Source organism: Zalophus californianus, chromosome 4, assembly GCF_009762305.2.
Source record: "Zalophus californianus isolate mZalCal1 chromosome 4, mZalCal1.pri.v2, whole genome shotgun sequence".
Lineage (NCBI taxonomy): Eukaryota > Metazoa > Chordata > Mammalia > Carnivora > Otariidae > Zalophus > Zalophus californianus.
Window position 1 is genome coordinate 82241215 of NC_045598.1, and position 22262 is coordinate 82263476.

At 34.7% G+C, this 22262-nt stretch overlaps 1 protein-coding gene across 3 annotated transcripts in view; it reads right to left on the reverse strand.

The window, feature by feature from the left end:
- The window catches only part of DPYD (dihydropyrimidine dehydrogenase), a 795521-nt gene that overhangs the window by 612599 nt on the left and 160660 nt on the right, over positions 1-22262 (reverse strand). For all 3 annotated transcript variants that reach the window (XM_027618372.2, XM_027618382.1, XM_027618392.1), the window contains exon 4: positions 7464-7551. In XM_027618372.2, coding sequence (XP_027474173.1) covers positions 7464-7551 — 88 coding nt within the window. The remainder of the gene's footprint in view (positions 1-7463; positions 7552-22262) is intronic.

A 22262-nucleotide genomic window follows, 5' to 3' on the forward strand; every position in this document is an offset into this window, starting at 1 on the left:
TAATGATTCAATAGACAATGTAACATCTATTTATCTTTTTCAGCAGAATACATTAAAGAAGATGGGACATTTTGAAAATAATATTCCAGTCCTTTAACACTAGTAAATTTAGTATCCTATCATTTGCCAGATTCAACACAAGGAAGTTATATATTAAAATTAACGAATGAATTCTGGAATATTCAGTTAATGTTATATCAATTGATAAATGAATGAGGAGAAATGGGCACACATTTGCCTTAATAATTTTAAATTAATATTTTATTATAGTCTGAACATGGTGTTCAATAATTATTTTGTAGAGCTTTTTCTCATTTTAGTGTTATATGCAGACAAAAGTTAGGATATTCTGGGGCTGCCTGGATGGCTCGGTTGTTAAGCATCTGCCTTCCGCTCAGGTCATGATCCCAGGGTCCTGGGATTGAGCCCTGCATCGGGCTCCCTGTTCAGCAGGAAGACTGCTTCTCCCTCTCCCACTCCCCCTGCTTGTGTTCCCTTTCTCGCTGTGTCTCTCTCTGCCAAATAAATAAAATCTTAAAAAAAAAGGATATTCTGAAAATTAATATACTATCAGGGAAATGGCTTCAGTCAATGATAAGGTATATTACCCAGTACAGTAATTAAAACACCTTGGTTCTGTCAAAGATAGATTGGTAGGACAAATAGAGGGTTGAAAATGTACCTAAATAAATATGAAATTAAATATATGATAAATGTGGCATTTTAAGACAGTGGAAAACTATATTATTCAGCAGATTTGAAATTATTAGTCATTTAGAGAAAAAAAAGAAAGCCTGGATTTTTCACTCTTTACACCAAAATAAAAACTTTAACCTCTCTACTTTATTATATTATGTTACTAGTGACTTTAACTTATTATTTTTATTTAAAAATATACATACTCATTGTAGAAGTATAGTAATATGGAGATTTCTAAGAAAAATGTTAATAACTTCTCTTCACCCTCCTTCAACCTCAACCAACTGAGGAAACCAAAGTTAAATTATATCCTTCTATGCCATGTTTCCTTATATATAAATTGGATTTTTTCTAAAGATAATATGTTATTCATATTAATATGCAACTTACTTTTTTTCACTTAATAGAGATATCCCTCTAGGTCAATAAATATAATAATAATATATTTTTAAGAATAGTCTCACAACATTCCATAATATAAATATTAAATGTAAATAAATATTATACATAATATAAACATAAACATATTATACATAAACACAAAATATTAAACATAATAAATATTAAAATATAATAAATAATATATAATACATAAAATAAATAGACTAAGCAATTTTCGTAATGATGGGCACTAGGCTGTCTCAGGTATTGGCTACTTCAAATGATGCTACAATTGCTATAATAAAATATTGTGTACCTATACCATTACATGGTGATAATTTTATTTTTCTAGGAAGAGCACATAATAAAGCACTGTTGGCACAATGGTATAGATATTTGTAATTTACAAATATATTTCTACTGTGTGATGCTTATTGTTTCCTTTCAGCTTTAGGAGGTTATTAAACTTCTTAACTTCAACAATCTGATGAGAGAAAAGTGGTATCCCGTCCTTTGATTTACACATTTCCAGCTAATATGGAAGTAAGACATCTCTAATAAGGTTATTAATCGTTTGTGTATACCTCTTATGTAACATTTATGACATTTGCCTATGTGTATACTGGATTAGGTTATTATTTAAATATCCAGGAACACTTTGATAACATAAGTTAATGCACAGTAAAAAAAAAAAATCACTTTGTTTCAAGTTGGGTTAGCTTTTATTTAAAAATGTGTGTAGTAAAATTTGTTCTCAGATAATTTATAGCTTCCAAAATATTTTTTAATTTTTTTAATATTTAAAAGTTAATCCATTTAAAATTTATGTTACATGGCCTAATGGGGGGTTCTAAAAGTAATTTCAAAATTATACCTGAATGATTTTTCAAAGAACCCATCAGTTTCCACTGAATTGAAATGCACTCTTCATTACATATTATGTTCTCATATTTACTTGTTTCTTTTTACAGACTTTCATCTGCTCCAGAAAATGTGTATGCCTGTACCAACACTACATGTTGATTATAGAAGCTTTACAGTGAGTTTAAGATCTGATGTGGCAAATCTCTTTTTGTCTTATTTTTCAAAGGTTTCTTTCTTTCATATAGCTTCCCAATTATTTCAGTATTTACTAATCTGGGTTTCAATCAATCTACCCATTAGATCTTAAATAATTATTGCACTTTTCCATGTATTGAGAAATAATTATCTGCTACAAGAGTAGATTTAAAAAGGTAAAATTATAGGTAAAATATTTTTAAAAAGCCATCATGAATACATTCATGAGCTGTCATGTCCAAGACTGAAAATGACAAGGCAATAAGACAGAAAAATAAGTGGAATCATCTTAAAGGCATTTGCTAAACCAGGTGAATATTGGATCCCATTTTCAGGTCCTCTGAGAACATAGCAGATATAAATCCCTTGTAAGGAAAAATGTATTCATCGCACTCCCCACAGAATTTCTACATATAAAGCTTCAAAGAAAAGCAGTGTGAGTAAATAAGTAAATAAATAAACATATGAAGAAACAAAGCACAATCAGTGGAAGCCCTAGACACTACCAACAGTATAATCAGACAGAGAGAATCTTTAGTAGAACTCCCAGAGTATGAAAATGAGTATTTTTATATTATTTAAGGACAGGCTTGGAAAATGAATTAAAAGCTAGCAGAGTTTTTAAAAATACAAAAAACAAAAAAGATAACACTCATGGAGAATAAAGTAAAAAGGTTTAACATATATCTAATAGGAGCTCCATAGGAGATGATAGAGTCAATGAGAAATTCCCCCAAATGATGAAAGTCACAGATTCAAGAACCCCAGTGAAAACTAAGCAGGATAAACAAAAAGAGATCCAAACTTAGGGGTACCTGGGTGACTCAGTCTGGTTAAACACCTGCTTTTGACTCAGATCATGATCCCAGGGTCCTAAGATCGAGCCCCACGTCAGGCTCCCTGCTCAGCAACAGAGTTGGCTTCTCCCCCTTCTTCTCCCTCTGCACCTGCTCATGTGCTCTCTCACTCACTCTCTCAAATAAATAAATAAAATCTTAAAAAAAAATACAAACTTAAGTAAATCACTGTTCAGTTGAACACTAAAGATAAAAAGATCTTTAAAACAGCTCTCCTCCAAAGAAATATAACACTCCAATGAGCAATAATTAGGTTTCTATTAATTTTCCAATAACATCAGTACAAGCAAAAGTAACCCACTTTCCCATGGCAACTTCAAAATGAAAAAAAGATAAGAAAAGGAAAAAAAAATGAAAATTGGCAAAAATGTGGATAAAGCTAATCCAATATTGACTAATAAAGCATAACAATACTATCTTATCAAGTTTTAAAAGGATAAAATAGAAAACAGTATTTTATGATTTAGTGATGAGCTAATTTGAAGTATAGTACTTTACTCTCTACCAGAATACCCACTCAGATTAACACCCTAAATGACACAGACCCATATTATAAAATAGCTGTGAAAATTTGAATTCACTCAGTCCTAGAATAAAACATTTTTCACATTACTCAAATATTGGCATCTCAACTATAAATGAAATTAACACATGAATTCAGAACTATTTATTTAAGCCAAATGGCATTCAACTCTACTTGTTTACCCTCTAAACGCATAACAGAGTTTTTAAAAGCTGTGTTCTCTTGAGCACCATTTTATGGCAGAAGGGAGGTAAGTTTCTGACAGTCCTCTTAGAAAGGACAGAAGTACTCTTAGTTATCCCTTAGCAAAACAAGTGAGGAAACTAGCCTTGCGATCCAAAAGAAATCTTATCACTACCTTTTTATTTTACATATCTGAAATATTCATATTTTCAAATACTATTGGGTAATAAGTTGTGGGCTTCCTAATTTTTTTTCATCTCCTTATTTCTCTGTCATGATAGTGGGAGAAAACTCAGTAGGCTTACATAATAGCCTATGTATTTGGACATTGGTTTCTAGGCATTGGGAAGGCACTGACATTTTTTTAATAAAGCAGTGATATAATTAGAGCTATGTTTTTAGGAAATTATTCTGGAAATGATCAACATTTTACTTGAAAAAGGTATTAAACCACTTACCCATTGTAATTGAAAAGCAAACCCAAAAGGAGGATGAAGTAAATCTATTGATTGCACTTCTGCTTTGTAGCACTTTATCGGGAATATGTATGTGTGTGTATATATGTGTACAAACATACACATATACACATGCACATATATCAAGATGACTTCTTTTAAATAAAAATATTGTTGTCAATGGTTATCAAATGAATTCTGCTAGTGACATTTTTGTTTCTCCCCTGACTTCTCATCCTTTTGGTGGGGATCTATCATAAAGAAGAGCTTTACATTGAGTCATTCAGTCAGCTTTCCTCTAATGTGTATTATTAAATTTAGTTATTTAGGTATAAAAGCCACACAAATCTGGGCACACGGATTCTATATAATATACAAATCAATGGAAAAATCAATGCTTTACAATTTGATAGAAACTTTTGTAAAGAGAAAGTATCTCTATTGTTTAAAATAAAGCATCATGAAACGAAGGAACATTTTGAACAGTCATTCTTTTTCACTACATTTATAGATCAACCTCACGCATTCTGATATAAAGTAATGTTTTTTATTTTTTCCCCAAAGGAAAGCTATCAAGAAACATAACCCAGTAGTCACAGTTTGATGACTCTGAAACGTGTACTTCCGATTGGGAGATACAATTGCAAACAACAGCCTGCATGTACGAAACAGAGAAAAACTGACTGAGGAGGTACAATAGAATTGAGTGTACCTTTGAAAACTAGAGCTGTAATCCAGTTTGTAAGAAAATAAAGAATGGAAGTATTGGCCTAAACTCCCTGAATCACAGAAACCTAACACAATACAATACAAGTGACATCCTTTTCTCAAAGAGGCACAAGGCTCATTGAGTCCAGCGATTCAATTACCCTCTCAACCTGGAAAGAATCCCCCTCCTGGGTTGAGGTCCAATGGCAGAGCAATGTGGGACAGCCCACATTGTACACAGCTGGTAAATATCTAAAAAGCTGCAGGCTTTAAAGAACAAGAATCTCTGACCTTTTATGATTACTTCAGTGATTCTTCAACAAAACACTACTTAACGATAGAGTTCCCTAAATGCCTGGCAAAAGATCACATTTTCAATTAAATGTCTCCAAATATCTTCTCTTCATATCAAAATCCGTTTAAATATATAGCTAAGCAGAACACTTCATTAGGCAGTAAAGAATACAGACAAATTAATGAAACAAAGTTTTCCTAAAATAGAGATGATTCTGATCTTGCTTAGACATTTTATAAACTTCTCAAAGAATACCATTATTCCCTTTAGGTCTTTTTTTTTTTTCCTATAAATTTGTATAGACCTTGAATGAATGGGGTATACTACTAATTAGAATTACAATATCACCACTGAATTTTGGAATATCTAGGGGACATTTAGCTAGCATGGATCATAACTGTAATATCTTCTCATGCTTGAACTCAAGAGTGCTACCATGGAAATAATTTTAGCCAAAACACTTCAGCCTTCAAACTTCGGACATTTGGTTTCATTCCATTTGTATGAAGTAATTATTAAACAAAAAAGACTTCACATGTAAGTTTCACATGATTTATTTATTTCCACATATAAGACAAAGGTCTTGTGATGATAGATGTTTGGGATAATATAAAGTTAATAAATGAGGTCCCTTCTAAACTAGAACACATCTTAATTAGAAAACAAATATAAAGCATTGGTGATTTTTTTACTATGCATGGGATTAAGTCTCAAATATTGAGCATAGAATGACAATATTTTCACAACTGAATCCCAGTCTAATTGCTTTGTTTCTTTCCCATCACTTTTTTTTTCTGTAATCTAGGCCCTACCCTAGCCACACTGGAGTTATTATATTTGCCCAAACTTGTCACATACACACTCACATTGCTGCCTTTGCCCATGCTGAATACTCTTCCTGGATTGCACAATTTGCAGCACCAGCCACAACCAATATGGTTAAGGTGTTCTTTTTTTTTTTTTTTTTAATGTATCTGTTTTTGCTCATAAATTATGAACTCTTAAAAGGCAGGGCCATAGCAGGAACCCAATACATGTCACTGCGTTTGGTACATAGAAGCTACTCAATAAATAATAAAAGCTACAAAAATAGTAAGCCCTTGTATAATAATTACCATACTTAATGCAGAGGGAAATTAATAATTCCACATCAACAAAATATTTGTTAAATAATGACTATGTTGGTCGCATACAAGTATTATTTCGTTTATACCACAACCTTGTAAGACAGATGCTTTCTTTCATAAATAATTTTCCCTGGGTTCACAATAAGTTTTCAATCTAAATATTTAACCTAGACTTAAAATCCTAATGAATATTTCCATGTAGATTAATACTATACCATACACCTAAGTAATAACATTAATTCTTTTGAAATCCTAAAACTAGAGAAAGGTACCATTTTTCTCCTGAAATGTTTTTTTAATTAATTGACATTGAGAAATGATCTTTATAAAAAAGCTGGTTGTTGAAGGAGTACTTATGGGATTTGTACAGCATTTTAGAACATAAGCATCAAACACTGTGAAAAGAAGGATTCTCTGCATCCTTTTGGGAAGACTTCCTTCAGCTTTTGCCCATTTGCCAAAGCATCAGACACTTGGCAAAGAGCTCACAATACTCCTTTCACAAACAAAAGACACTATTAATTAATTATTCAATCGAACATTCACTTAGTGAATGAAAAACTGGGCTTACTCTCACATTAGTTTAAAAAAAAAGATTAAAATTCCTTTTGTTCAAAAAGGAATATAAAAGCTCTTAAAAGCCTGTTGTCTATTTTTTGGTCTTGGGTGTTTTTTGGTTATAACTCTTATCTAGTCTCTGTGATTTATTCCAAATGTTAAACAAATTAACTAAAGTTTAGCAACAGGGAAAAGTCCATTTCCTTGATGTGTCTCAATGTGCCAGACTTAATACCAAAACACATTTTAAAACAAAAATATTTCACAAATTTGAAATGTGTTTTGTTAATCAATGACAGTTCCTATCTAAGCATTTAGCAAGCTTAAGCTACAGTCAATCTATTCAAGTGAGTGCCTTGGATTAAAAAATCATTAATTTCAACAAAAACTAATTTTTAACTCAATAAACAATGAATATGCATTTTTCTAAAAATTATATCACAACTTGGAAGAGACTAACAAAATGTACCACATTTTTACATGCCTATAGAAACCATATCTTTAACACTTTCACCAAATTTACTAAAACAAGCTTTATGCTTTAATCACAGGTCATACTAGGTAGATACCAAGATCAAGTGCTGTTATTTTCATTTGCAGAGCTAAATCTGAATTTACCTTGTTTGCAATACTTGTGATGAATGATTTGATATCTAGATTGGTTGGACAGCTCTTCTGACAGGGGGCATCTGCACATTTCAGGCACCTAAGGAATAAAATGACCAGATTAAAGAAACTATAAAGTAACTGATATAATATTCTATATATTCTGTACCCGATACCCATTCAAAGTTAGTGTCTAGTAAGGACAAATAAAATAGTGCTCTATTTTTAGGTATAAAATCTTTTGTTAAGCAGGAAACACAGAGCATCTGTGTTTCATTTTTCTGTACACCTTCTGAGATGCATAAAATAGCACCACTCAGGCTAACTGCCCATCCTTTCCATGTTCCTCCTAGAGATTAAGAGGACCATACTTATTTAAGATACATCATTTACTCATTTATTAAACCAGTCTTGTTTTGACCTCTAACTAAACTGACAATGCTTAGAGAATGCAGTCTTTTAGGATAAAAGTTTTGTATGCCTTTACACCACAATTATTATACGAACACAAAAGCAAAGTCTCTCTCATTTTACCACGCGTTACATCCTTCTTCCTCTCCTCATCCCTCCTACTTTGTCTCCCACCTTTCTTCTCTCCCTCCTTCCTTCCCTCCCATCATCTCCCCCTCCCTCCAATCTTCTGATGTTCTTTAACCTACAAACTATTCACATGGCAACTGGGCTTTGTAGCACACACTTCAATGCATAGCCGAGATCCACCCCCTTCCAGACGAAGCATTTATTCCCCTGCTGCTGTGCCCTCAGCCAAAGAGAACAGGCTAAACCAAGGTCATGTCCTCTTTCCAATGGCAGGCTGCTTCCAAGTACAGGTCAATGAAGAGGTTAGAGGCCCAGTACCTTTGCCCAGACTTGGGAACAAGTCTGCAGAGACCCACTGCACCCTTTATTATGGCTGTCTGTTTCCTGTTTCCTGTTTCCAATCCTGATTCCTTCACTCTTATACAAATGTGGTTGATCCTCCAATAAACTTCCTGTGTACTAATCTCATTTCAAAATCTGCTTCCTGGAGAACCGGCCAGAGATGGGTTCAAACTCTAGTGTGTCTAAGAACCAGGTTGATAAATGTCACAGTTTCCACAGGGGAGCGCCACCTGAGTCTGAGTTATTGGCCTGGGAATCCGTATCTTTTGGGGGTCAGCCTTTGAGGTGATCTGATATACATGGTTGGATCCACACAGCAAGAATGACAATTCTTTAATTACTACATCAGGACTGAAACCACAGGCTAGAATGGTCCTTAATTTGCACATTAATGTGTGTTATTTATTTATCCACTTAATAAATATCTAATGAGCCCCTGTTACATGGCAGAACATGGGATATGAGGATATAAAACTGATAAACAAGACCACCATGGTCCTGCTCTCATGCACCTTGCAGTGTGGAGGAAGTTCACATGTATAAAAGACAACCGTAGTTGTTAATGTGAATTTGGGTGAAAATAGCATCTTCAGGGAGCATTTAAGAGGAACAGCAGTGCTGGAGGGAGAGAGGCAGAGAAAGCTCATTGGAAAGAGTAATACTCAAAGGGAAGATTTAAGAATGAATGGGCACGAGGGAAGTGGAAAACGATGGGATCTGGAGTGCAAGGTCACTCAAGAGAATGACCCAATATGTGCCCAAGCCTGGAAAACATGACAAGGTACATAAACTAATCCAGGTTGGTCGGTCACACAGTGAGAACAGGAGTAGAGAAGAATTAGGCTGGAGATCTAAAACTTAAGATATACCATTGCCACATTTGTCAGAAGACCAGAATTCTCCAAGAATTTTTTTTTTTAAGATTTTATTTATTTGACAGAGAGAGAGAGAGAGAGAGAGAGCACAAGTAGGCAGAGTGGCAGGCAGATGGAGAGGGAGAAACAGGCTCTCTGCTGAGCAGGGAGCTGGATGTGGGGCTCGATTCCAAGACCCCAGGACCACGATCCGAGCCGAAGGCAGCTGCTTTAGCGGACTGAGCCACCCGGGCGCCTCAAGAATTTCATTAAGAATGAATCCTACACTGCTCAGTGACAAAGGTGACTAGCTAGCTCATTTTCTATCTACTTGCATGTGTAAAGACCTTGCTTCATTTCCTTGAGAAAACAATACCGGTCTCCTTGTCATTCTTTTGTGAGTAGGAGAGTCCTCGTCATTGTCTGAACCAATTTCTCAGCACCTAATTAATATCTTGTTTTTAAATCTGATCTCTTTTCTCTGGTTTGTGTCCTTAGCCTTCTCTCTAAATTAAATTTTACACAATGAGTACCGAAGGCTTTTCATAATCAATTGTCCTCTCTGAAATGTAGTCATTAAACCTCTCCCCTAACATTTCTCTAAATGCCATTGTTAGAGTCATATCTGTCATTTAGTTGAATTCCTATCTTCTCATACTCATGATTTTTCCCCTAAAACACTGTCACTGAGTTCAAAAAGAAATTCTTGAAAGTGTAATCAGCAGCATACATTGCACAACCGTGCAAACTGAGCATAATGCATGGTCTATTTGGTCTATGATGCTGAAATGAGGTGATATTATATGTGTTATCTTCACATGGATAAATATGTTGAACATTAGTGATTTGAAAGGATGTCCTGTGATGTAGTAAAATAAAATAGCTAAAAATTTAGCAAATAATACACTATCTTAAATATCTTCTAATTCATTAAAAAAGTCATTTCAACAGTTTTAAAATTATTTGGCAATTCACAGTAATAAAGCAACAAATGTACTTATTTGTTTCATTGTGTATGTGTGTGTGTATATATGTATGTATAAGTATACATATGTGTATGTATCTCCGTATTATATACCATCTTGCAATTCTCTCTATATATTTATACCATATAGATTCTGCTTATCCCTAATGAAGTCACAAGTTTTCTGCTTTTCTTTTTTCTAACACCCATCTTGAATAAGGCAATTAAAAAATAAAGTTATATTGTCAGCAGATATGAATGAGCCAAATTAACACACAGTGTATTTCCCTGTTCTTCTAGAGAAATCTTAAATTCAACACAAACAGATTCACTTAACAGCACTGACAATGTAAGGATGTTTAGTTGTGGTTATTAAGCCTCTTTACCAAATAATTCCCTTTTTATTATTGAGCTAGTTCACAAATAACAGCTGTTGGAAATGTCAGATGTTAATGAGGCAGGGCAATGCAAACCTGAATTGTAGCATTCTTTTTTTTTTCCTTTGGTGCCATGAATATGCCAGAATGGGCAGACTTTGATAATAATACCATCTTGCAATTCTCTAAGCGCTCTGCAGACTAAAGTGCATCAGGCTGCCATTAATCCCACTTATCACTCTGACAGCTCAGTAATTACACTACTGCTATAGCCAGGTAGTCCTAATAAAATATCAACCACTGCACTGGAATGCATACTGGTGAGATGTTTTATTAAACTTGGGGGGGGAGGGTTGATCATCAAGTGACATTAGTGTTGACCTATTTTTCTATTTGACAATAAATTATCCTTTGACCATGCCATAATAGATATTACAGAGTGCATTTACTGTACCAAATCAGAAAGGTACTGCATTACAATGATGTAGGCAAATGGTGTAAATAAAATAGCAGAAATGCATGTCAGAATGTTATTACCTAAATTGCTTTAAATGATTGATACCATGAAAAATCACAGACACAGTACTTAGGGGAATATGTCAACAATTATTGCAAACCACAGTTCTACATAAATTTTCCTTAGAAGTAACATTTAAATTACACTTGTTTTTATCTTCATTTGTTTAATTCCCCTTTTATGTTTCAAAGTTACTCTTTTATAATGCAGTTTATTTTTAAATGCATTGTAAGAGCCAAAAGTTAATTCAGATAAACAATTATGTAATATTTTTAATCCCCAAATAATTATATTTATACTAAAAGAAGTATATTAGATTATTTTTTAAGCAATGAAACATCTTAGATTTTTTACTAGTGGTGAACTTTTTTCATTTCCACATTTAATAGAGAGCATAACAATGGATTTCATTAAAAGCAAAATATAGAATCCTTAATACTATTAATCCTTCATGATTCAACATGACCATAAAAAATGTATGAAAACTTTAGTACTGCTACTTAAGGGACAAAAACTATTAGAGATATACAGATCTTTCTCCAAGGAAAGAGACCCATGATTCCTCTCCCCAAATCCTAGTGAGGCTGGACAGTTTTACTCTATGGCATAACACCAGAAAAAAATTATAGTTAAGTCATGAAATGAACAGCATTTCATTCTTCACACATCTGAAAACAGATGCCTACTTCTTCTATTATTAAGCATCCAGAGCAGTTGGAATTGTAACCTATGCTTATTAAAAGAATTTTCCAATCCATGAGTTTAAATAACAATTTCTTCCTCAGTTTAAAAAAAATCGCACAAATCTGTATGGAAACCTTAAAATACCACGTTGCATTGTCTTTGTTTTTTTGCTAGACTTTGGTTCAATCAAGTTAGCACTGTCTGATCAGGCTATGATATAATCTGTATTAGTCTATATGTAATCAAACTAGTCAAGTTAGTATTTACAAGAAAAAAATATTTTCCTAATATTGATGTTGTATTGCTTCAGATCTTTCATGTTTAGTACCTTTGTTTGGAAGGTCTAACTAACTGAAATGTAGCAGAGAGGTATAGGATCTAACTTCCCTACCCTATAATCACCAGAATAGGTGAATACATACACTAATATCCTACCCCACTTTGGCAATACTTCTACTGAAACAGCACAGAATTGAATGGAAGGCATGTAAATCAGGCTAAATGGGTTAGGGGCGCTTGGGTGGCTCAGTCGGTTAAGTGTCTGCCTTTGGCTCAGGTCTTGAATCCAGAGTGCTGGGATTGAGCCTTGCATAAGGCTCCTTGCTCAGCTGGGAGCCTGTGTCTCCCTCTCCTCCCCACTCATGTGCTCTCCATCTCTGTCTCTCTCTCTCTCAAATAAATAAAATCTTAAAAAAAAAAAAAGAAAGAAAGAAAGGGGGGGTTAGAAGTGTCTAACACAAATCTGAGTTCCACACATTACAGTCCTTGTACCAGATCCCATCACAACAGAAACACCCAAGAAAGACAGTTGGTATCTTTAAAACATGATGAGACTAATTCAATGTTCTGATACATTAAACAGTCAAGAGCAATTCCCAGATTCTAATAATTCTCTCCACTTCTCTCAATATTCGATTAATAGCCTTTCCTATATTCTTTCTGATTGTGCTTCTCTGATTACAGAACAGATTGTTTCTAGCTCAAGGGTATGTGGCACTAATTTTAAATATTCCTAATATGCATCCTGGCCCAGCTTGTACATTCTGCTTGGCTGGGAAACTATGGCAACATTGTGAAAAGTAACTGAATTTTTTATGCTGTGCACCATTCTGCCTTGGTGATGCTGAACGAATGATGTTCATGTTTTAAGACTTTTAATATTTATTTGAATTTATAGGTTAACACCAAAACATAATTTTTAAATAGAGCTATTTATCTACTAGAAATTTCCATTCATATGTGGGTGTTTCCAGACAATTCAAAACAAGCAAGATTTAAAACAGTACACAATTCATATAACTGACACTCAAAATATCTTGCTGGATGATCATGGTCATGAGTCTGGTAATAAAACATACTTAAAAACTTTTCTACAATATTTCTGTAGTCTGTATCCGAGAATTATTGGTTTTCTCAGATACTAATGGTTAAAAAAAGTACCTTTTACACTTTTTGCATACTTTGGAATGGAAGGACTTAGGTTAAATTTTGATACTCATTTTGATCTTCATATATAACTGATTCTTAAAAATTACTAAGATTGCTTTTACCTCCACTTCATACATGAGAGTATGGAGGCTCCAGAAATCTCCCAGAAGCATAATAAGACCAGTGGCCAAGGCAGCCGAGGAAACTACTAGAACACATTTACCATCTTACACCCAGGACTATCCCATTCACGGATGAAGACAGGTGAGAATTTTAAAAGGTGATGTTCTACTGACCTTATCTCTTCCCAACATCTCTGCCTCCTTGCCAGAGTAATTTGAAGACTGAGAAAAAAGCAGTTTAGAAGTCACAGCTAGGAAAAGGCTACAGTATCCTCTCTCCTGGAGTCCCGTTTTAGTTTAAGAAAAATAAATAAAAATAAAAGGTCTCCTCAAGAAGCTTCTCAAGTCGAGATGAAAACATGAGGGTTTTACGGTATCACATGATTTCAAAGGCTTATACAATCTTAGTAGTCACTGAGGCACTAATTCCTAAAATTAGGACGCTAATTTTATTACATTTTAAATAACTTCGGAATAGACAGTTGTTATTAGATATAAGTATGCTATAAAAACAACAGCATAAGAAGCCACAAACTCATGTACATCTTGCCCTGCGAGCAAATAAAATATTTCCATAAAAACTTCTGCCTATCACCTTCTGAAAATTTTTAAACATACTGTCCTATTTTACTACATAAACAGAGTATCATCGTGATACCTGAGGATGCTGCTCTTAAACTTAGATTTTTCTCTTTCTTACAAGAGAAGATGTGACTTGAAAACAAGTTTTTGTTGTGCACAGGTGGAACAAGAAGGATGTGTACCTTAATAACTGCAGGAAGATTCACTGAAAGAAAATAAACACACCCTCCGTACATGCAGGGGATGAAACTAAGTAGGTCTGAAAAGAGAAACGAGTCTAACTAAAGGAAGCAGGGTCAGTCCTGAAGGCTTTCAGAATCTGCTGCGGCTTTTCAGATATCAGAAACAGAAATACTAAACAATAAGGTAAGATTCAAATAACAATACTAAACAATTCTGCAGTGTGTAAAAAAAACAAGGTTTATTTGCCAAATGTATAGTACTGATGCTAATTATGCTGGGACTTAGAGGGGAGAATGAAATCGATGCAGGTTGCAGCAGTGAGGGAAGAGTGCCCCCCATTTCTAATTTCTCTCTGTTACCAATTTATTTAAAGAGTACAATACAAGATCATACTTACAACTGAATTGTTGAAATGGAATAAAAAATTACTGCAACTATTAGAAATAATAATACACTCATGTTTATATGTATCTATCATACAGAAAGTTACAGTAAAGTCAATGAATTAAAAAAAAACATATTTTTGAAATGTTTTTCTGCCCAGGAGACATCTAGGCATTAAAACCTGTGATATAATTTGATACCTGTCACTTGCAGCTACAACAGAGGTAGACTTTAATCAAGAAAACCAGAGAATATCATTGATAAAAGCTCTGCTTTATGTCCTGGAGGGATGGTCTTCCTGGCAACACTCTCTTAGGAAACCATTCTTTCTCCATCTTAAAGATGGTGGGGATTGAGAATACTTAAGGACATTGAGGAAGATGGCTGGATTCAAGAAGAAGATAAAGAGCTTTCTCTGTCTTACAGTAATGAGACAGTGATAAGCCAGGTACCTAGGATAGGGTTCCTTGTAAAATCTGACTATACTAAATATAGCCAGCATAAATAAGTCTGAATTCACACACACACACACACACACACACACACACACACCCCTAGACTTATATACATACTAATATTAATTAAATGCTCAAACGTGCTTGTTAATCCATAGCCTTAAAATGTATTAACTGAGAAAACATAGAATACATGTTAAGAGAACATGTTAAAAGAATAGGCTCTGGTGCTTGATTTTAATTACTGACTTCACTTTATTGGTTTTATGACTTTAGGTAAACGATTTAAAATTCTCTGGACATCGGTTTCCTCATATGCAAAGGGAGACAATAATTTGTACCTCAGAAGTTTATTGTGAGAATTTTTAAAAAAATTATATATTCACACTAAATAGTATGTACTTCTTTAGTTACTTAACAGACTTTCTTATACTCCTTAAAATGCTCTGAAAGTTATATGGTACTTTCTCTAATGTGGAAGGACTCAGTTAAGAGTCATAGCATAATGTTTTACTGCTACTTACATACATTAAAGTGGGTATCTGACAAACATAAATATATGCATTAAGTCTTCATTTTCCTCTTACGAGTTTTCAAAATGAGAAATTATTTCTCTATCAGGAGAATCAGAGAAGCCTTCATTGACAGAGATACTTATGCTAGGGCTGAAGCAAGAGTAGGATTTTACCATGTGTGGATGAGTAGACCAGAACTTAATATCAAGAGCAAGTTCTGGATGCGTATGTGCTGTGTCTCTGCATGCCACACAGCAGCTACTACTGCATCATGTACATGTTAGGTGGCCAATAAAGTAGAATGAGTGAATGAATGGATGAAAGGGATGATGGGAAAAGAAACTCTATCACCTAATGCAACCAAAAAAAAAGACTATAGGTTCATCTGGGGCAGAGACTATAATTCATCTTTGGTTCTCGGTATCCATGCTAGTAGTTGGCACATACATGTTTATGGAAAACTCCTACAAGTCACTACACTTCTTCAGAAATCAAATCCCTAAAGCACATGCCAATCTCATCAGTGATCCAAAGCTATTTATATGGAATCCTTTCTTCTTAGGGCTTCTGGTTGTTTCTCCATGCTAACGGTGTGAGGTAAAAATAATCTCCTCCTAAAAATTTAGTTAAATTCTAAGATGACAGGTTGAACTACAAAAATATACTGCAAAGTTTGGGGCACCTAGGTAGCTCAGTTGGTTAAGTGCCTGCCTTTGGCTCAGGTCATGATCCCAGGGTCCTGGGATAGAGTCCTGCATTGGGCTCCCTTCTCAGTGGGGAGCCTGCTTCTCCCTCTCCAGCTCCCCCTGCTTGTGCTTTATCTCTCCCTCTGTCAAATATATAAAATCTTTTTTAAAAAACCAATATACTGCAAAGTTTGAAAATGCCTATATTCCTACTAAAGGTGTAACTTATAGTTGAGCAAGTATCTAGGGAATGCAAATTGTTAGATATGAGAATCTATGTGATAAAAGATGCTTTCCTTCATTCCTGCTCCACACATTATCTTCTGGTACTTCCGTGTTTTCAGTGCCAGTGTTAGGTGTATTTCTCAGTTCCTCCTTTCTTTTTCTTTCTTTCTTCTTCTTTTTTTCTTTTTTTGGTTGTCAAATGATCCTTTATTGAGTATTTTTTCATTTGTAGTTCGTAACTAGCTGGGCATTCCACTGCACCACTACTGATGTCATTTATGATGTCATGGAGGATGGCGGCCATCAACACTGCAGCCCACAGGATCTTTTTAATGGTTCCAGAGCATTCTCTGGCTAAAGATCGGTGCTGCATCTGTCAGGCAACACTGATAATATCATCAAAAGTGGTATTTCCACTGTTCTTAACGTTTTTCTGCTTCTTTCTGTCTCTTGGTGGTTCCTTGAGGGCTCTGATAATCAGAGCTGAGGAAGAAGGTATCACTTAAATCTGGGCATTAAGAGGGCACGTGATGTGATGAACACTCAGTGTTATATGCAACTGATGAATCACTGAACACTACATCTAAAACTAATGATGTATTATATGTTGGCTAACTGAATTTAAATAAAAAAAAAATCTGGGCCTCTCTGTTCAGAATGGTCAGTTTCACTGTAATCCTCAGACTCTTCCAATCACTGGTTGTCTTGGCGATGTCATCACCAAAGTTTTTTGGAGACAGACCAGGGGCCGATCCTCAAGGCCACAGCAGACCTGGCACTGACTTCCCCATCGGTGCACCTACAGTTCACTGGCGTCAAATATAGGCAGTATGGTGGAGGCAGCTGGTGTCAGGATTTATGAACCTGGATTCAGGACTACCAAAGACAGTTGCACCTTCCCCTCCTCTGAGCCAAGCCGAAAGCCAAAAGCTCTCCCTTCCTCTTTTCAATTGCTGCCATTTGGTGAGGTGGTAACAAATAATTCCTTATCTTCCAGGGTAGGGTAGCACTTTCCCCTGACAAAATATACTATGTACAAATATGGTCTTTCCTTAAGTAACAATTTATAATTAATAAAATACCTATATTTATGTCACTTTAATTTGAATAAGTTTATATACATATGACTACATATATTCATAATACAGTTACACTTTAGTTAGCATGTAGTCATTTTCAAAAACCCAAGTCTCCCAATACATTTTGTAGTCCAAACATACCATTTTTAATTTAACTACAACAAGCTGTTTGTATTTTTTTCCAAACCAGCATACTGTTGCTCACCACAACTGTGGTTCCTCTCACATTCCAAACAGCTGTTAGATGATGCTCTATATACTTTGATCCTTTACAGACCTTAAAGGGAACTGGGTGACAGTCCTGACTGTTTTTATTACAGCTTTCCTGCTACTCAATAATCTTATTTTACCTGGATTATTTCCCCACTAGAGTCATAAACTCTTTGATTTATATTGAGGATCTTCCCAGGCTTTTTAGAAAAAAGACATTATTTTTTATAATATATCCATATGCTGTGCAAATTATCTTCTCAAATTTTAATATCAGTGAAGCCCCTCTATGAAGGTAACCAAAAGATAATATATATTAGTCATAGATGCTCTAAAAGTAAACTTTCCAGTAAATTTCAAAACTGAAAATACTGTATATTTTATGACTTATTTGAAGGTAATTTCAGAATAATATAAAAATAATAGCAATACTAACAGATTTCTAATAAAGATATAAAAGGGAAACAAAGTCCAATAATTTAATCAACACATAAGTTATTTATTGTGATATGATTCCTAGATTTATATGATATGCTGACTATGAAAAAATATGTGTAAATATGTAAACCTACTTAAGGGCAGTGGGCTAAGATCTGAGATAGATTTAACTTCATAGGATGTTATACTACTTGAATTTTTTTTGCAATGGGCGAGCATAACATGTAATTAAAAAATTAACATACTTTGATGCTGACTGGCAACTAAAATCACAATATCCTATGTAATTTTAATTTTTTTACTTTGGTCATCTGAATCGATCAGACAAAAACAAACCCATGATGCTCTCTTTCCTCTCCCTGAAAACTCCAAAAGTCTTATGAAAGATCCAGGTAAGAGTTTTAATAAGAGTTCTACAATGGAAAATACTTCTGAGTATCTGGTGGTTCACAAAAGCGAACAGAACAAAGGGTCAGGTTTCATCAAATAAATAATGGGTAAGTGACAGCACAGTGCTGAAGGGACTCATTACATCGTTAAAACAAGAATGGAATAAAATAATTGTCCTTAAAATAATATTATATCATTCACCAAGAATAGAATTTATAAACAAATTTATCCAAATCTTAGCTATCTAGATATCAGAGCACAGCAGGAATAATTCAACTCAAAGTTACTTATTAAAAAGCCACTGTGTTGGGGCGCCTGAGTGGCTCAGTCCTTAAATGTCTGCCTTTGGCTCAGGTCACGATCCCGGGGTCCTGGGATCGAGCCCCGCATCGGGCTCCCTGCTCGGCGGGAAGCCTGCTTCTCCCTCTGCCCACTCCCCCTGCTTGTGTTCCCTCTCTCGCTGTGTCTCTCTCTGTCAAATAAATAAAATCTTTTTTAAAAAAAGAAAAAGCCACTGTGTTCTAAGTTTGTGCTGCTGAAGGGAAGGATTTACTGAAGCTTACTTGAAGATGGTGACTTAAAAGTTACTGGAGTTACTTCATGTAAAAGAGATTTGTCTAGACTTTTTTTTCTTCTTTGTAAGTGCAAGAGTGACTGTAATATTTCAGGTGCTAGGAGAACAGATTTGGAGAGCAATAGCCAGATCTGGATTTTCTTCCTGTTGGAACTGTTCAGTTTCATGTGTGGAACCAACAACACAAATTTATCTAAAAGTTTTCCTCCATAAAAATGATGCCACTTCCCCCTTTTCAAAAAGTAAAAGTAAACACGCCTCTGCATACATTTAAATTAAATTTAAATATTCATTCCTAATCAAACCCTACGCCGATTACCTTATGTAAAAGAAAAATGCATTTTCCACAATTTTTTAAAAAAAGATCATGACATCTTCCTGCTAAGACGAGAGTTTTTCACAAAATGATCTTTAAGCATTGGCTCCTGCCTGCTTTATTCCTATAGTTCCATCTGCAACACTTGTCCCACTCTAGAACCCTGTAGTTCTGTGAGCACATCAAGTCATTTTTCACCCTCCATGCACTCCACTATGTTCTTTCCCTGCCTCAGAAAACACTTCAAGCTTGCTTCAGAATTCAGTTCAGGTGTCTCTCATGGAGCTCCCTGGTTCTTGCCATTCTATTCTCCCAAAACACCCTGTGGATACCTTTATCAAAGCAATTATCACATTGGGATGCAATGCTGATTCACTTTCCTTGTGTCTCTGATTTCCTCTTCCAGTGAGAAAAATGGTTGGGTTCCTTTATCTTTGCTGTTGGTTTGCTTGGAAATAGATTAATTTGAAATTGGATGAAAAAGACAGCCAGAATTTTGGTAATACCCCAGTTACTGCTGTTAATGTTTAGAAAAAATACATTTTTAAATAACTATTCTTAAAACTTATGTAAATAATACATACCTATAATGAAAAAAATGTTTATATTTGGTTTAATTTATTGAGTAAATACTTATGTAAGAGTTACTGTATGCTAGCACTATTCTATATGTTTTAAAAATATTAACTCATTTAATCTTCATAATCACTCGATGAGGTAGATATAAATATTAACTCACTATATCTTTATAAGAACCCAATGGGGTATGCACTGTTGTTATTCTCATTTTTTTATAAAGATTTGTATTTGTTTATTAAGAGAGACAGTGATAGAGAGAGAGCATGAGAGGGGGAGAGTCAGAGGGAGAAGCAGACTCCCCGCCAAGCAGGGAGCCTGATGCGGGACTTGATCCCGGGACTCCAGGATCATGACCTGAAAGCCGAAGGCAGTCGCTTAAACAACTGAGCCACCCAGGCGCCCTGTTACTCTCATTTTAAAGATAAAGATACTAAGGCAAAAAATTTCCTTCTCTGTTTTAGGTTTGAAATCTTTTATTTCCTATTTTTGTGAACCTGGTGATCATTAAGAAGTTAATAAAAATCTTCTAAGGGTGTTTGCCAGTTTTCTCTTCTACTCCGTTCTAATAATAGTATATGATAATGTCAGGGCTTGCCTCACAGTTTGTGAAATCCAGAGTTAGGACTCTTATCCAGGTCTGACTTTCTCCAAAACCCAGCCTGTGGGTATCATCATTTCATTCCTGCAGCAGTTCTCATAATGATAGCCAGTAGCCCCAGAGAACCTGAGAAAGATTTTCTGATGTAATACATAAAAGCCATGCATGTTATACTCTTTATTATGCAATATATTCCATAAATGGCTGCCTTAAAAAACATTCTAACAAAATTCCTCATTTACTTTTCAAGGCGCCTTGCAATAATACTTGCAGATCATGTTATTCCTTACAAAGCATTCTCTTACAGGTAAATCACCTATTAAGAAGTCACAAAGATCAGTCTTTCTAATAGAAATACCAGAAAGACAAAATAAAAGCAATTAGGAACATTCTGGAGAAATATCACAAATGTGAGCCATAATACATAAAATAAAAACATATTTGACATCTGTAGTCATGACCTAGCCTAAAATAATTATGTCACTCTACCACATTTGGAACATTATATACTGTGGCAAAAAAGCAGAGACTAAAATTGTCCCCACTAAAGCTATTGTGCAGACCACTATTACTTCTTACTAGGTTCTGTATAAAGTGACTTAAACATTATTTCAGTCCTTAGGAGTTTATGCCTAAGACACAATGTTGACCATTGCACATGAAGAATATGCAGAAATTTCAGGAAATTAATGAATACGGGAGAAAAACAGATAAGAATATAAATGTTTAATCTCAATTTAATTCATATCTTAAGGTGGACCAAAGTTTCAGGCAATGGCTTTGCTTGGAAAATGAACTAATGTGACACTGGCCTGATCATTATCAGAACATTTTTATAAAATTTAGTCTAAAAAAAACTAGCCTAGAGGTCAAAAGACACAATGTTCAGAAATAATATCTTGAACATAGTCATCAAAATTAGCTGCCTACAGCTTAACATGATTTAAACTGTAAAAACTGGGAAATAAAAAAGCTAGGGGCAAATGATATATATTTCTATAAAAATGGAAAATTCCATCAGCTGTGCTTCTCTTTATAACACTGACAATGCTGTCATGGTATGTTACATATACCATTAAGTTTAAGAAAGCTCAATGAAGAATTTCAGTAAAGGTAGAATTTAAATGTTTGTGGCCTGTGGAATTTCATTATTTCCTTTGTTCTTTTGTTCTTTCCTCCCTTCTCTCCTTCCTCAATCAACAAATATCTAGAAAGCACTTGTTATTTGCTGGGTATCTCACTAGATGGTAAAGATACCAAGATGAGTAAGATATGGGTTGTGCCTTCAAGAGGCTCACAGTGAAGAAGTCAGACACATGAATACACATTCTTATGATGTGAAGGAGAGGTAATGGAGAGGTGAGAGATGTTCATACTTCCTACAAGTTCCAAGGCACCCCCATTGTTCATTCCTCTATCTTCAATGCCAATATAATGCTAAAAACATAATAAATGGATTTGTTTCTTCAGGCTGTGTGTGTGTCTGTGTGCTGGTATGTATATGTGTCTCTTATGGGCAGGGAAAGTAATACAGGGCTTGAGGAAGATATGTGAGAAACTGAAAGTATCTATTACTATCTTATGAAAGTGGCATAGAGCTCTCTGCCCAACTACTAGATTCACCTTAATCACAAACAGGTAGTCTCTTCTTTTAACTGATCTCTCTTCTTCTACTCATACGCCATGTACTAGGTACTTACCACAAAATAATACTGTAAGAGATAATGTAGCATGATGGATTCCGGATTTAAACCCAGCTCTATCATTTA